Genomic DNA, 17108 nt, shown 5'->3' with positions numbered 1-17108 from the left:
ACATTTGCTTGTAATTCCTCACGCCCCGACACAGCCGGTTATTCCCCATTTTTCCTTCTGTTCGGCCGAGAACCAGCACTGCCCCTCGACACAACCCTTCCTGTTGACGCGGCCCCGCCCAGTGAATATGCACTTGACGCTATCGCCCGTTGTGCCCACGCAAGGGAAATTGTCCGTGACCACCTTCTGAAATCTCAAGAGAGTCAAAGGCGTTTTTACGACCGGCGACACCGAGACCTGCACTTCCCTCCTGGTTCTTTGGTGCTTCTTTGGTCTCTGTCGCGTCAGGTCGGCCTGTCAGAAAAACTGCTGTCTCGTTACCTATACCGAGCGCTTCGTGCCGTGACTCCCGTCACCAACGAGATCGCCCCTTACGCCCCATCTGCTTCCCGGTCCAGTGATATCGTGCAGTGTCGCCCTCCCAGTGATGACATCTAGATGCTCCGGGACGTCGCTTCTGCCATCGGGGGATTATGCTACACGCGTGTGGCATTTGATTGTTTGAACGAGGTGCGTAGGCGCCATCACTCAAAACAGAGAAGGAAGAACGAACTGGGCTCGCGCGGTGAATCAAACCGGTCAGCGCTGCAACCGCTTTTGTAAATATAACCTGTAAATAGTGGCTCGTCTTACTGACTCGTCCTTCGCGTAACAATATGTACTGGAGAGCCATCCTCGAGTTTCAAAGAGCACCAGAAGAAACATTCAATATTGCCTACGACATCAATGTGATTTGCAATGCCTCGAAACATGTAACTCATTGGAGCTTGAAATTCATCATGATGATGATCATGATACTAAAAAGGAAACGGGGATTTTAGCACAAGGAAGCTTGAAATTCAGCCTGTAGAAAAATGTGCCTAGAACATCTTACAGAGCGTGACATTAAAGAAGCTGATCGAGAAGTTGCATAGGAGGTTGCGTGCAATGGTAGAAGTTGGGGTATAACGACCGATTGGGGAGACAAAGCTAACTTTGTAGAGTATTATAAAGAGAAGCTGACAGTAAGAGAACTTACGAAACACCCCATTTAGCAACAGAAGTGCCTTCTCGAAGAACTTACTTAATAACACGATGACGATGTCTTTTTCTTTTTTTTTTAGAGTGACTCTGCCTTCATGCAATAACCGCCGGCCATCAACTCATCCTCTGTCCCTCCTACCAGAAGTTTGTGCATTTTAACTCCCTGCATAAGATCATTTTACAGTACTGCCCTGCACTGTACTGAAGAGTGCAGTTTTTTTCATACTTCTGTGTTAGTTATTATTTTTTTTGAATCCCTAGAGTGTAAATGAAATGACCATAGTTGTATTGCTTCTTATCTGAAAACCTGCTTCGATTCACCACCAGAGTCCTGTCATGAACCATGCTATAGGGATAGTTTTCTAGAGCGCAGAGAAACAGTATTCTGTAATGCGGAGTGTATTTCCTTACGTCTATCATGACGGGACCACCATAATTTTAATCGCAAATATTATATTGATATTCTGTACGAATGACTGAACTAAGTCCAAGAAACTTAACGATAAAAAAGTTGAGTTTACGCTCTTATACTCCAAAAACAAGCTAATATGTTGGAATGTAAAACAACATTAACGGAATATAGAGCTAGAGCCCGTTGATAATTATAATTTTGGGGGAGTAACTTTTTACGGCATTTAATCTAAAGCAAATATGTCGACGACATCATGCGCATGAAGATTTCGAGAGCAATTGTAATGATATACCGTTTCCGTAATGTTATTTCCCTCCCGATCCAAAGTAGTGTTCCTCTTTCACTCGTTCGCATATTAGCCATTCTGTATTGGGCTGAGGTACATGTAACACTACGAACAGAGAGAAACTTTGTCCTATAGCGGTGAGCAGAACGATTTTTTTAAGTGAACTCGTCGGTAAATAAGCGTTTTCAAACTGATCCTGAAAAATAATAATCTGTTGGTTGAATATTCCTATAGCATCAAATTAGGTGAACCTATAATAAATAAATGAAGAAAGAATGCGCAGATTTTTCTAGCTGCTATTTGTGCCGAAATATTGGCTACGTGTTCAGTCAAACGTCAATAGTGCTCGAAAGGTCACGCACAAATTATGTCACGCAAGAAATTCCCGCCAAATTATAGCATCGTGCAATGCCTTTCCGAGCATTTTTTCCTATAGGCAAAGTGCCTAAAACAATATACTGTTTCAAGCGTGTTATGCATTATTTATTTCTAATGATGCGCCTGAATAAATTATCATACTTACACAGGAATAACCTTCTTATCACATAGACGATCTTTCATGTATGTATTTTTCCCCCTCAGTGTCCAATAATTTCATTTTGCTGTAACATGTGATATCCTTTTTTGTGTTTGTATTTGAGCCGCTTAACAAATTAGCGTTCTGAAGTTTTTTTATGGGTAGCTTTTAGTGATGTAAAGCAATGTTTTGTCATTTGATAATTTATTGTCGGTAACTAATCTTGCCACTCCCACGAGACCAAGGCGTGGTCGGACTAGTCTTTTCTTTTGTTTTGGTTCGTGAACAATACGATTTTATAGCGAAAGAATACCCTCAAATTTCAACAATCTCTATGGACTGCGGTCCTCACATTTTGGCCTATAGTAGTGCAGTGAGTTCCCCGAGTTTCGCTTCCCGCATGACGTCAACGACGAATAGACCACAACAGAAATGCCAATTCTTGGTTTCGTCAAAGTGGCATTTTAATATGCCATACCGACGTCCAGCCGCTAGCTTCATATGCTCAGCACACCTATTCTGAGCTTCTGCGAGGTCACTTTTGCCTCAGTTATTTGTTATACAGATCTCGGGGAGGATAACGCCGCTTTACGTGTGTGTGTCATGAATGTCTCCCAATTCTTTCAAGTAACATGGCTACACATCGTCTTTAGAGTCACGGCAGCATTTCTATGTGAGTTCGATCAGATACTGTCACCAATATGCTATTTTTCTCGCCTGTTTAATTTCTTACTGCCTTAATATCCACAGAAAATCTTGATTTGCATAGTTTTCTACCTTGTAATGACTATTGTATTATTACTGTTCATTATTTTCCTATGTGCCTAATGAGAGAAAAATTATTGTTTGTCTTCCTGTGCAATAAATGTTGCTTTGAAACGCTATTTTGTTATTTGCTTCCACTGTGCTAACATCTATTATTTCGTTTATTTATGCTTTTGTTTGTAACACTAGATTCTTCATTTTATTTGCGTTTGAACAGGAGCTTCCTTCAGATTTCTTTTTGATCTACATACACTTTGTAACAAACTAGCGAAAGCCATTTATTAACCCTGAGCTTGAAATCACGCTGTGTTGGCTTTGTTGTCCAAGGCAACGCTAGTGTTACAGCTGCTGGGTTTAGCCTGGTCGCAAATCATGGGATACTGAAAGAAAACTTTGATTAAACCATGACGATATTTTGCTTATGAAACAACAAACTAGCGGCCGATCGCGAATTGCTACTGAAAAACTATGCTGTCATTGACTACTTTACGACAGGAAAAGTTAGAACTTCATATTTTTTCATTCGTTCTGCTCATTAATAATTTTTAGAGCTTGTGGTTGTCAGTAGAATGCATGTTGGCTTGCGGTTACTTTTCGGTGATTGCTCAATTTCGTAAGTAATAGGTAACCTAATGTGAACGATGCAGAAATGGGTTTCGTGTAATGTTGCAAAAAATAAAAGACCGTTGCAAACTGTTAAACGTTGGTGTGAAAGTAAACATTCGCACTTAGTAGCACAGGCGAAAAGAAAAAAAAAAGAAGCTGTATTTTAGAAATGCTTGTTAACGAAGCCATTACAATCTTACTGAGGGTTATTCCGAGATGGCTGGTAAAAGTGTCGGGTTGTTCGGCACGACAAAGATTGTTTCGCTAAACTGTTTGTTGGCCCGCAAAACTTAGTCAGTACTCTTTTCTGTGTGGCAAAACAACGAGTATTCATAGCCAAAAGAGACATTCTACCTCATGTTGTACGTCAAAACGCACTGAAAATTGATTCTATCTCAATAATATCCGGTACATATAAGCGAAACAAGCCACTTTGTATTGAAAAAGCACAAATAAACGTTCAAATAAGGTCTGTGGGGCACATCTACCGTGTCCTACGAAGTTCTGACACTTTTTTTCAGAAGAATAGACAAAACGCTGCTGCTTTCTGGCCCATTGTTGCACTATATTCATTACATTATTTGTGTACTATTCCTAAACTGTTTGTAATGTACCTCGAGAACGTTATTTGATGGCAAGAAACAGTGTGGGCTGCTTTGTTTTCAGCAATCAGCAAACAAAACAAGCAAGAAGATGGCGTCATAGTTTATCCCCAAGTTTACGAAGACCGAGAAGCGGCATCTCAGAAGCTTCTGGTTATTCAAGCGAACCTGGTTCTAACCCTAAAGAAGGCTTCAGTGTTAGCCGAAAGTGTCTTGCTCAGAAACCTCAGAGAAGATGACATCACCGAGGAGTATGTAAGCGGACAATGACTATTCGTACACGCCTGAATATTTCTCTGAATCACATTCTTTTGTTTTCTCGTATAAGCTGACAAAATCTCTTTGTGCTGACACTATACATCCTTGCTGCCCTCCTGAAGAAGACATTAAAAATTTTATTTTAAATTTTAGAGCGAGGATTGTGTGTAATTCTGCTAATCACGTCTAACGATCAACTTGAACACTCTCCTACCTTCACCTTTCTGATAAGCATAATGCTTGGAAAAGAAAGAAATTAACGTAATTAAGAGCGTACATAAAATGTACTGCACCAAGAAGCAATCTGACCGTATAATTTGCACGCGAAATATTTCTTCTTTTTACCAGCGAATAAAATTTTTAAAATTTTTTGGGGAACACAATTTGAGACTACTAATGCTTAACCTAGGCTTCAGCGACATGAACTCTCTATATATTCGTTATGAAGAATTTATTTTCTTCAATTACTTCACCAGCTTCTCTTTGGAACCGTCTAGAATATTTTCTTTCCCACAAATGTACTAGTGACACTAACGATGGTGTTTCTACATAAATTGAACCAGTTTCCATAGAAGTGTACTTTAAATGGTAATGAAATGTGCAATCATTTTATTCTAGTCCATTTCTAGGCCTAATACTGAGTAAAGGCTTGCTTAAGCAAATGCGTCAGCATTTTCTTCAAATCTGTGCCATTTCAATTGCTACAGGCCACATTAAGTTCCCGAAACTCGGGTAAAGCGTATCTCTACATGGCAGCAAGTGACGCCATCGTATATATTCTTTAGGGTTCGGGAAGTCAACAATCTGTCATTGTTTCTTCAGTGCGGCCTCGAGGACTTTGTTGTCAAAGTCCTACAGTGAACGTGAGGGCCATAAGAGGGAGAAAGCGAGAAAAACAAGTCGTCCCTCTTCCACTATTGTGAAGAGGGGTGTAAGAGAAGCTCGGGATCCGCGGCTCTTCGTTGTTGCAACCCCTCGGCTTCGCGCTCTTCTCAGGGTGACCTCGGCCCATAACGACGAGCCCTTTCTCGAGTGAGTTACCGCTGGCGTTCATCAAACGCCGCCTGTTTTTCGGCTGATGCACGACACTCGGGCCTCTCCCACTGCCGTTTGTTCAACGCAGCCTGCTCTTCGGCAGAACGAACCAAACACGGCCTCCCCATCTGAATGCCGAGCCTGACGTGGCGGGAAAAGGCGGGCACGAGGCGAGCGAGCGCGCGATCACACCTTCTCCCTCCTCCTCCGGATGGAGGGGACGCCAGTGACCGGCTCGCGCCTTGCTCTTCGTCTACTTCTTCACGCATATAAAAACCTGTTTAAAGGTCGCGCATGATGAACCGACAGTTTTGTTCCGCTTGAGCAAGAAGGCCTGAGTCTTGTGCATTTGTTTGTGCGACAATTGGTCATGCGATTCTTTTACCTGTCTTTCTTTTTTCTTTCTTCGATTCTTTTACACATTCCTTCTCGCAATTATTCGAACACGTCATGCTTTACACCTCCCTTCTTTTTGTCACTACAAACTATGCTCAAGAACTGCCGTTATGGGTTTCCTTAAGGGAACTTGTCCACACTATTTCATTCTTAAAAGCCAGATTCACACTAGAATATTTTTTCACTGTTGGTCGAACGTATCTAAATATAGCACTTATACATAACCTTTTCTCTGAACCTATGTATCGAAAGCTGTATCGGTCTCTATCTGGTCAAGGTGCTCTATGCCGTGTACGTAGAATGTGCATTACGCCAGCAGCGAAAACATTTTTCGTTAGGCTCCACACTTTCACCCTGCCAGTTAAAACGTGACTTCAGGAAAAAGGATTATAAGTACCTTGGAACACAAATTGTAGACATTGCAATCAACCCAAGGCACTAGAACATTGCTTTATTCTTTGCGGTGACGCACTTAATTTTTTGGACATTTTACATAGTACTATCAACAAAGACCTTCCTCTCACATCTTAGGGTATCCGGTTCCTTCCTTTCAAAAAGACAGCCAGTAATAGACCATATGATTTGTTTGTCTTATTAGGACTTTATTAATTATGCACTCTTAAGCAAAATTACATCATTTCTGTCGCATCTTGCCACACAACAATAATCGTCGTTTGTCTTGATCGCATTTCCTTTCTTTAACACAGCGAGCCCGGTAGTTCCTAATCACAAACGGCATGCACACTGTCAGCATGACAGAGCATTGTCGACGGTAAAGTAGTCAGCGCAACGTTTAGAAGAGAAGAAACGCAAGCAAGACAAATGACCATTATTGTTGTGTGGCAAGATATGACCTGAAGGATGTAATTATGCGTAATAATGCGGACAAGCCGAATGATTGACAGACATGTAGAGCCACCCCGAACAGTCTGTTTTTCGAGAAAAAGCTGCTCAAGTGCGTCGTGTGCTTGCTACCCTTGATCCCGCTCCAGGATGGATTTCTCGTCTGGACGCTTGTGTTTGTTCGCCCGAATTATGAACGTTCATTGGACTGTGTAGCATGTGTGCATTTGTTTCACATGTGTGTCCAAATGTAATGTGACAATTTTAGAATCACATAACTCATAATTCCATGCAATAAGGAAGAAACCGACTTGGCGTGGTCCCTTAGTGATTATGGTGTTGGGCTGCTAAACACGAGGTCGCGAGATCGAATGCCGGCCACGGTGGCCGCATTTCGATGGGGGCAAAACGCGATAACACCCGTTTATTTAGGTGCACGTTAAAGAACTCCAGGAGGAGGAATAAACATTTATTGTGGAACCAGCACTTTATAAGAACTCCAGGTAGGTAAAATTTCCGCAGTCACCCACTACGGCGTGCCTCATAATCAGATCGTGGTTTTGGCGCGTAAGACCCCATAATATATTTTCTTAAGAAAAAACAGACAGGGGCTGAATCAGCGTGATTGCCTCGCAACCCGGAGGTCGCTTGTTCGAATCTGTAGCCCGACAAACAATTTTGGTTTTCGTTTCTAGAGTTTTCTGATACGGCAACACTAACACCCACGCCGACACGAGTGAGGCAATACAAGCTTCGCTTGAAAAGGGTGCGCGTGTTCCTGACAGTTCGAGAATACCTAACTTGAATACTAGCGCTCTTTTTGAACGTTCTTGCAAAACACATCTCGATTGGTCATAACTAGTCCTACGGAGACAAGAATATAATGAAGGTTGTCTTAAATTTTGCTAATGCATTGCACAATCTAAAATAATAAGTTATCGTTTGTGATACTCTTTAGTGAGCTACCAGACCAAAATAAAGGAAAATTTTGCAGAACGTTCAAGATTGAATGTCGTTATTTATTCGTACTCTCTACCTACTTGAGAAAAATGAGCAAGTAATACGCTGTGCACAAAAATGTTTTATTTAACTGAAAGCCAATTGTTTCTAAACACAATGCACATTATCCCCATTTTTTTATCTATATTTACAAGGTTGAGGGCGCCTACCACGAGAGGGACCTGTACCAGGACACATTATTGCAAGCTTCTCTTCTTCTCAAGCCTCAGAAGGAAGGGCACTACAATGTGGTAAAGATTATTCAAAACCATATTTTTCAATTTTTACTTCTATAGGCAATGCACTTAAGAAAAATCGCATTATAGATTGGACTACTGAATTTCACGCATCGAATTCAGCCTCTTATAAACAGCGAGAGATCATTTGGGGGAGCACACAAGATATCGAAAATACCCGCACCATTAGGAACATACGGTGTCGCTACCCCAAAAGGTAAGATTAAGAAATTCTAATTCACTCTTCTACTAAATCAAGCTGCAGTACGTTGTTAACGCACAAAATTGTTCGTACAGCAAAGGAAATGTAGGCATACCCAATCTTTTTTTCAAGCTACGGAGGAATTAACCGGCTTTGGGGGAGTGGGGACGTGTGGCTTCTTGAATCCCGACACAAAAATATGTTGGAAATGTAGCGCTAAAGACCGACAAAAACTGAAGGCAGAGGCCGAACTATGTACGCTGACTATAAACTGAAGGTTCATTCCAGAAAAGCTGGGAATATACAGAGAAAGGGCCCGTGCACTTACGTGCGACAAAAAATATTATACAGTAAAAAAAAAGTATGAAAACAGAAGAAAATCATGTTCGTCAAAAACAGGGATCCATCACACGTTCACAGCAGGCAAAAATATGTGACGGTCATGTCCCTCCGAAATCAAAGAAAGGAAACTGCTGCTTATGTAGTATTAGAGAGAGCTGGCACGCACATCTACATTCGTTTTTCTCTATATGACTACGGGCGACAGTAAAGCGAATGCATTTCTCCTCCCAGTATCGCTGGTCACCCGACTGTAGTCTTTTTCGCCGTCCTTTCCCACTGACCACGTGACTTAATACTCGGCCTTGATTTTCTCTCCTCTCAGTCAGCCCTCAACGACTGCTCAGTGGGTAGCCTGCGATAAACACCCCGGTCACCTAACACCCACGGATATTGTTTGCATGCCACCTTAAGCTGTTACGTTTCCATGTCATGGTTCCTTCATGCACCTGACGCTTCCTGACGTCTTGGTCACGCGCAACGTCACTGCGCCCAACACCGTATTGATCATTGAAGACAGCCACACGTATGCTGCTCTTTTGAATTGCGGTTTGGCGCCACAAGTTCTACCTGAAGGGATATTAGTGCCCACAGTTTACGTTACTCAGGGCCAGCTCATGGAAGCTTTTGCCCTCGATGCTTCATATGAATCACAAAAGATCGAGGAATGACCACGTTTGGACTATGAGAACTGGAGAAAACTGACTAAATCAGATATTTTGTCTCAGCAGACCGGAGACCTCTGCCACACATCAGAGTTTCGGTGTAAAGCTATACATTCCATTCCCACTCCATTTCTGAGAGTGAAGATCCCCGTAATTCTACTCCTTTTAACTCCATGGAATAGTGGGAGTTGGTTATTCCCACTACTAGAATGGACGAGCTGGCTCATTACCTTCATCCAGTTGAGGTAAATAAAACGTTTTTAGTGGCACGAGCATCGAGTGACGCTTCGTTTCTTGCGAAGCACTTCCGGTTCACCTCCTCAGACGACCCGGAAGAAGATTAAAAATAAATCAGAAAAATAGAAAAAATTTGTACAGTATAAAATTTATGAGTTTCATTATACATATGATATCAGAGCATACGTTTGGTTATACCTTGAATTACTGAAGTGTCTGGAGTGATTAGAATTAATTAGAAATCAATGAGACGACCGGAACAAAATTCAAGATAAAGAAACAAAACAGAAAAAATAGTACATTTCAAATTCACAGGTTTCATTATAGATATGATATGAAAACGTTACTTTAGCTAAAATTTGAGTTGGTAAAGTGTCTGGAATAATTAATTACAAATCACTCAGATGACCGTGGACAAAATTCAATATAATTGACAAAAATATTTATGAAAAAGGGTACACCACAAAATTCATATTTTAATATAGATAGTATATCAGAAGATATCTTTAGTTACAAGTTGAGTTACTGGAGTGTCTGCAATAGTTAGAATTAGTTATGAATCACTGATACGACCTGGGACCAAATTCAAAATAAAAAAAGAAATAGTTAGAAATAATGTACTGAATTCATCCGCTTCATTATAAATATGATATCAGATCATAACTTTAGTTACAAGTTGAGTTACTGAAGGGTCTGGAAAATTTTGAATTAATTCCAAATCACTGATTACCGCACACCAAAGCACAGCGTCGTCGACTTTACAGGCCCGTCACGCGAGCACTACTTTGGTGAAATTTCCGGAAACCCGGAAGTAGAAAACGGAAGTAATGAATTCACTAATGACGTCACACACATAAATATGGCATGTTTAACATGTTATTTAATGCCAAGTTCGGTTCGAGTGTTCTGTTTGCCTGAAATTGACGTAAAGATCACCAAGGCCGAGGTGCGAGTGCCACTAGGAGACACTTATATAAAATATAGGGTCGCCTACCATTTTTAATAACTTAATAAAGAACTTTTTACGAATTTGTCGATTCAACATTACTCAGTAATACAACTGCACTAGGTCTGCGCATGATTTCGACTTTCTACTATCTAAAGCTAGCACCAACTATGGAAAAAGGCATCCTCGAATTCTGCGTTAAAAATAAGGGATGGCCTACCACATTCACTTAAACAATCATCATCTTTGAATGCATTCAAATATGAATTGAAATGCTTTTTTTATAATTATTTACTACTTCCTCATATGTGCATTGCAAAAAACAACAACCTAAGTTTGAGATTTTACCGTAACAAATATTTTGTGTAATATTTTGTTTATATAAGAAAGAAAGTGCTTTGGGGTGACCTCTTATTTCTGGGCGTTGTTGCCTGTAATCCCTATAAATATTAAAGCGAAATTCATGGCTCGAAAAATTCGTTACGCAGCGTTATCGAAAGATTGACCGTTTGGCTTTATTGCTCCAAAATTGAATGTCAATAAAATTGATGGTGCAACCCACGACCCTTGTGGGACTCGAACTCGCCACCTTTCATTGGAGTCGAACCAAGGAGCTTTGATGGTAATTAAGGCAAAGTTAATTAGGGCACTCTAACCCACGGTTTTCGGTCGCTATCGAACACTAGACCTTCGGTGGGGCCATAATTCAATTTCACCAAAACTTATAGTGCCACCATTCATGGTCGAACCACGACCGTTGGTGTTAAGGTGAAGTTAATTAAGGCACAGTTAAGATAGCGTTAAGGCACTCGAAGGCACCACTTTTGTCGTAATAAAGGCAGATATAATTAAGTCGCAGTTAATTAAGCTATAGCTAATTAAGGCACTCGAACATAAAGCCTGTGATGGGAGTCGAACTCTCAACCTATGGGGGAGTCGAGCCTACGACTTTTTGTGTTAATTAATGTACCGTTCATTAAGACACTCGAACCACGACCTTTGGTGGGCGATGAACCTGGACCTTTGGTGGGACCAAAATTCAGTGGCACCGAAATTGATGGTGCCACTATTGATACTCGAACGTACGCCCATTGGTTGTAGTCGAACTGAAGATCTAAAGTGTTAATTAGGAATAGCCGGACAAGGAAACAAGAGTTCAGGATCGCCAGTCAGCCTCTAGAGTCTGTGAAGGAGTACGTTTACCTAGCTCTGTGGGGCGTAGGGGGTCCTCAAGCTGCATTCGGCAGCTTTTTTCCTTCCATCCTCTATCATATCTGTACTTTGAGAAAAATAAATATATCTCATCTAATCTCATTAAGGCAAAGTTAGTTAAGAGAAAGTTATTAGTGTAGAGTTAGTTAAGGCACTCGAGCCCACAATCCTTGGTGATAGAAAGAGAGTAATAAAAAGTGAACGCATTCGATTGACAATGTCAAGTAATTTAATGAATGTCTCGTGAGCGCGAAGGCTTTCGCCCTTCATCCTTTTTATTTATTTAAATAATATTTCACTATTTCAAGAATAGCCGGGCAAGGGAACAAGAGTTCAGGATCGCCAGTCAGCCTCTAGAGTCTGTGAAGGAGTACGTTTACCTAGGTCAGCTACTCACAGGGGACCCTGATCATGAGAAGAAAATTTACAGAGGAACAAGAATGGGTTGGAGCGCAATCGGCAGACATTGTCAGATCCTGACTGTAAGTTTTCCATTATCATTAATGAGGAATGTGTACAATCAATGCATTCTACCGGTGCTCACATATGGGGCAGAAACATGGAGACTGACAAAGAAGCTCGAAAAAAAAATTAAGGACCGTGCAAGAAGCGATGGAACGAAGACTGTTAGGCATAAATTTAGGGGCCAGGCAGAGAGCGGTGTAACACAGAGAGCAAACAGGGATAGTTGATATTGTAATTGACAATAAGAGAAGCAAATGGAGCTGGGCAGGTCTTGTAATGTGTAGATTAGATAACCGGTGGACCATTAGGGTTACAGAATGCATGCCAAGAGAAGGGATGCGCAGTCAAGGACGACAGAAGACTAGGTGGGGGATGAAATTAAGAAATTCGCGGGCGCTAGTTGGAATCGGTTGGCGCAGGAAAGGGGTAATAGGAAATCGCAGGGAGAGGCCTTCGTCCTGCAGTGTACATAAAATAGGCTGAAAATTAGGGTGATGATGATGATGATGATGATGATGATGATGATGATGATACGAGGTAAGGATAGCTTTATTGGCCGTGTAAACATAGAAATATCCGCTTACTAACTGAATCAAACAACATGGTGTCAGTGCGCACAAGCAATTGTGAACACATCACACTCAATGAGCGCGGACACTCCCTGTGAAAGCTTTGGTATGAGCAAACGCGGCAGCACCAGCGAGTGAAGTGACCTTCGCGCGCTCTATCGCTTCCATGGACCAAGGAAAAAACTAGGAGGGAGCGTCAGGTTACAGTTTTGAAGCCTAGACATAAAAAATTTTGAGGAATGGCATGATGGGAAATAGGGCCTCACGTGATAGGCAAGCGGCAACTTTAGTCGGCTCGCTGTTGTTGCGTCTGCTGCGGGGGTTCTTGGAATGTGCGCAGATAGGAGACGTGGCAAATGCACGCCGAGGTTGAGTGAAGGAATTCAAGTGTTTGAAGCAGTCAAGTCTGTGTTATGTCAGTCAGGTAAGGCACCGAAACACCACGCGGCTCGCCGCTTCAGCAAGCAGCAGACAGGCCGCAATGCTGTAGCAAACGAAGGCGTCGGGTGATTAACCAACATTGTGCCCAACAACCCACGACGGCCACCTCAAGGACGACTGGTCCCGTTACGGTGCGGTTTCACGGAAACGAGGAACCCTTTCGCCTTGGAAGCGTGTGAAAACAAACAAGCCGTCCTTCCAACGACTATTCGACGCGTCTGGGAGCATCTTCTGTGACACAATATGGTGTCTTATGCCTCCGCAAGCATGTGCAGGCGCTCAAGCGAAGGTCCAGGGTCCGCAGCGACTGCTTTTCCGTGTGAAAAAGTTATGCAGATCCCACGCACTATGGGAATCGATGTAAGCGAATGTTTCCATGCTAGATGCTTTGATTGAGGATAATTAGCGGTGATGTTGACGGCTAAAGCTTAATTTCTTCACCGTTTATTCTAACACGAGAGTGGTGAGTTGATGTTAAACGTTATCTTGCGGGCGCCATTGCTCTTCGTCTGTTTAGTACACAGAACACACAGGTAGAGGCGTCTGCTTGAGGCGTTGTTGCGCGCCATAATTTATAACCTCTGAAAGGTTTGAGCGTTGTCATTTTCTCACATGGCACATCGCATTGTGGCAAAAGTATTAAACTTGCATTGGATTATGGGCTGCACGTTCCAAAAACACACGGATTATGAGGCAAGCCGTAGTGGCGGACTCCAGATTAATTTTGGCAACGTAATGTTCTTTACCGTGTCCTGAAATCTATGTGCTCGTGCGTTTTCTATTTCACCCACGTCTAAATGCGGCTGCCACGATGGGGATCAAATCCATGACCTCTAGCAACGCCATAGCCGCAAAGCCAACGCGGCGAGCACAGAAGTGTTGATTTGAAAACCCACCGCTTCTGTAGTGTCTCCTAGACCCTGCAGTGGGCTTTAATTAATGCCGCTCTGCTTCTGCACGCCCTGCGTAAGTTGTTCGCTTGACATATTTGCATGGCATATATTTTTCAGAAATAGCAGTAACGTACTATACCGTACCTTGAACTTAAAGCTTATCCTCTTTCCCCGCAACCGCTGTTGTATAGTAGTAGGGTTTCCTTGCCTTCTCACGTCACCTTCCCCAGCTCCCATATATGGGAACTGCCTTTTCTCCTACTTCCCGTTCTTCTTCTTGTCTTCTCTCTCCAGTTCTATATGCGTCCCTGCTGGCTTCGCATGTTATAAAGAAGGGAAGCGCTGCAGTTTCCGCAATGATTCTGAGGGCAGTCACGGATAATTACAGCTGTCAAGCGGCGCACGTGGCGACGGCCAAGGAGCTCCTGAGGGCATTGTGTACATTCGACACCGTGAGATGAAGACGAGTTCCCCCCATCGCCTCTCCTCTCCTACTCGCGGCTGTCATCTATACACACGCTCCGAACCACCCCCCGACGCGGTGTGCGTGACAGCAGCCCACAGCAACAGCATCAGCAGTGGGAAAGTCGAAGGAAAAGGCAAAGGAAGCTTCGCTTTAAAAAATCCGGCCCATCTTCTGCCCAACAATGGACTGACGAGCCGGGTACCCCAACCATATTTGAGGCCGTGCTGGCCTGCTGTTATGGCAGACGGTCCCAGTCGACGCGTCGTTGTGCTCAATGCCTTCTGCCTCTCAACAGACCAGCGAGAACTCAATAGGCGCTTATCAACAGCGTAGCGAGATCGCACGACACTATCTTATAGAAGAGTGCGCGATAATCTCTGTGGTGGTAAGAGCAAGGGATGCGTTGAAAAGATGAAGGTGCTGCTGCGGTACTTAAAAGGCACTGGACTTTCTGACAGATTGTGACTACACTGTGTGCCGTATAATTGTACGGTGACACTGCGTAACACTAGGAACGCCTTTGCGGGCTGCGTGACAGTGCCCACAGGAACAGTTCGTGTGTACGTGCGTGTGAGGGTTTTTTGCAATTTTTTATCCATCTCTCTCTCTCACCTATCGCATCCCCTTGCCCCTCCCCCAGTACAGGGTAGCCAACCAGAGATAATGTCTGGTTAACCTCCCTGTCTTTCCTTTGCCTTTTCTCTCTCTCTCTCTATGTCACCACGGGTGTGGCTCCCCAATCTTTCTCCACGTTGAAAGGCAACGCATTTGAAATGAAGAACGATGCCCGCGTTAGCAGAAACCCACGTGCCTCCACACCCTCGACGACAGTCTTCACTAAGCCACTAATCGTTACCCACGTACCAAACAAACACGAATGGCCAGTCAACGATGTGGGCCTATTCCTACCCAAAAGGCACCACGCACAAAACCCCGGCGAGCGGCAGGGGTGGCTTCAGAGGAGGTTGGCTTGCCGAGGCTAGCAGAATCACGTTGCGCTCCCTCCTAATTTTAATGCGACAGCGTTAAGGAGCTCGTGTCGCAGAGAAACCAGTGGCGTCGGTGGCGTTGGACGTGAGCGAAAAATCCTGGAAGGCAATTCATAAATAAAAACAACTTGCAAGATGGGCTGGGTGGGAATCGAACCAGGGTCTCTGGAGTGTGAGACGGAGACGCTACCACTCAGCCATGAGATCGATGGTTCAAAGCGGGTCAAAAGCGCCTCTAGTGAATGCGCTGTTGCCTTAGAAACGTGCCGTAGAAAGTTATACTGCGGTGTATATCGGTAATTATGAGCACGTAAATTACAGAAGTCGCAGTTAAACAAGTTGCGAAGTACGTTTCCGCTACATTTCTTCTGCGCTTGGCGCACACGCAGAGCCATCTTGCGGCAAACACAGAAGACCCCCTCCTCGCAATCTACGCCGCTGCCCCGACAGGTGGCGCGCCACTCGCCCGCTTCTCTCCTTCGTCTCGTCAAGAGCAAGTCGAGCTAATGAGTGGGCGGTGCGAACGGGGTGCGTTCCACTCGTGAAGGCGAAGCTCAAGCGTCCTCCAATTTTTTTTTTCCTTAGATCCTTTTCAAGATACGGCGCCCAGGACCACTCGCAGCCGTGCAAAGTACGCATTTGTTGGCGAAAGCGAAGCCGCCCGCCTCCATCTCGCGCTGTCTTGCCGCTTTCCTCCATGCATGGCGCGCGAGATCGAGCCGGCATCGTCCGTTCCCCTTGCGTCCGGTCGCGAAATGCGCAGTTGCTGCCGGGGCGCTACGCCGTCCCCCCTCCCTCCTGTCTTGTCCCCCACGGCCTTTCGCACGATGGAAGACGGCGCGTCTTCCGTCTGCTTTCTTCCTTCGCGCGCGCCACATTGAGCAGCGATTGTCGGTTTCCCTCGCGTGCTTTCACTCGAACATATAGCTTACAACGTGCGGCGGCGGTGTTATCACGCTTGGACTTTATATGGAACGTCACGGCAACAGCGACTCCGACGGCATTATTGACATCTCATTATTATTCCTATCTCAATAATAATCAGATGTCATTACAGTTATTTCATTCTGAACTGGTATTGTAGGCTGATAACAGAAATGTATTCATTGTAGATAAGGGCAAAAATACACAATAAACCTAATAAAAAGGTACATCCCACACACAGGTGGTTCACAGCAATTGGTACACTCTTCAACTAAAATAAGACGGCTTTATATGTTTTATTGATCTAAAAGAAAAGTTACGCAAAACATTGTTATCAAATACGAGTGTCACACAAATAACCAACTAGAACGCAGAAAGTTTTTAGGCGTCATCCTGAACAGAGACTCAGTAACCTAAAATTGTTTCAGCATCTACGTTTAATAGCAAAAAAAGCCTCTTATGACTGACAAATATTGGCTGGGTTTGTGTACTGTTTTGAAAGCGATAGCCTTCTTAGCCTTTACAACAGCTTCATTCAGACTCACGTTATTTACTGTATCGCTGCACAGGGAATAGATACAAAACTCACTTGTCACCAATGTACTTTATTTTTCAGAAAATAGCCCTAGAAATCATACAGAGAAGTTTTACCACAATATGGCACATATAACCTCCTTTTAAAAATGCACTTAAGTTCGATGACCTCGGTAATTAAAACATTGCGTCTTTATTCTATTCAATTAGCACCGGAAGTAATGTTTAAGTGCTTGTCTCCAACCTGT

General features: G+C 43.4%; 1 protein-coding gene across 2 annotated transcripts in view; it reads left to right on the top strand.

The window, feature by feature from the left end:
• Positions 1-2806: 2806 nt before the first annotated feature.
• The window catches only part of LOC129383050 (venom metalloproteinase antarease-like TtrivMP_A), a 179515-nt gene continuing 165213 nt past the window's right edge, over positions 2807-17108 (top strand). For both annotated transcript variants that reach the window (XM_055067257.2, XM_072287024.1), the window contains exons 1-4: positions 2807-2911; positions 4276-4466; positions 7898-7993; positions 8069-8195. In XM_055067257.2, the coding sequence (XP_054923232.2) occupies positions 2842-2911; positions 4276-4466; positions 7898-7993; positions 8069-8195 (484 nt within the window). In that variant the 5' untranslated portion in view covers positions 2807-2841. The remainder of the gene's footprint in view (positions 2912-4275; positions 4467-7897; positions 7994-8068; positions 8196-17108) is intronic.

Source organism: Dermacentor andersoni, chromosome 3, assembly GCF_023375885.2.
Source record: "Dermacentor andersoni chromosome 3, qqDerAnde1_hic_scaffold, whole genome shotgun sequence".
Classification (NCBI taxonomy): domain Eukaryota; kingdom Metazoa; phylum Arthropoda; class Arachnida; order Ixodida; family Ixodidae; genus Dermacentor; species Dermacentor andersoni.
This window is presented reverse-complemented; position numbering and strand designations above follow the sequence as displayed.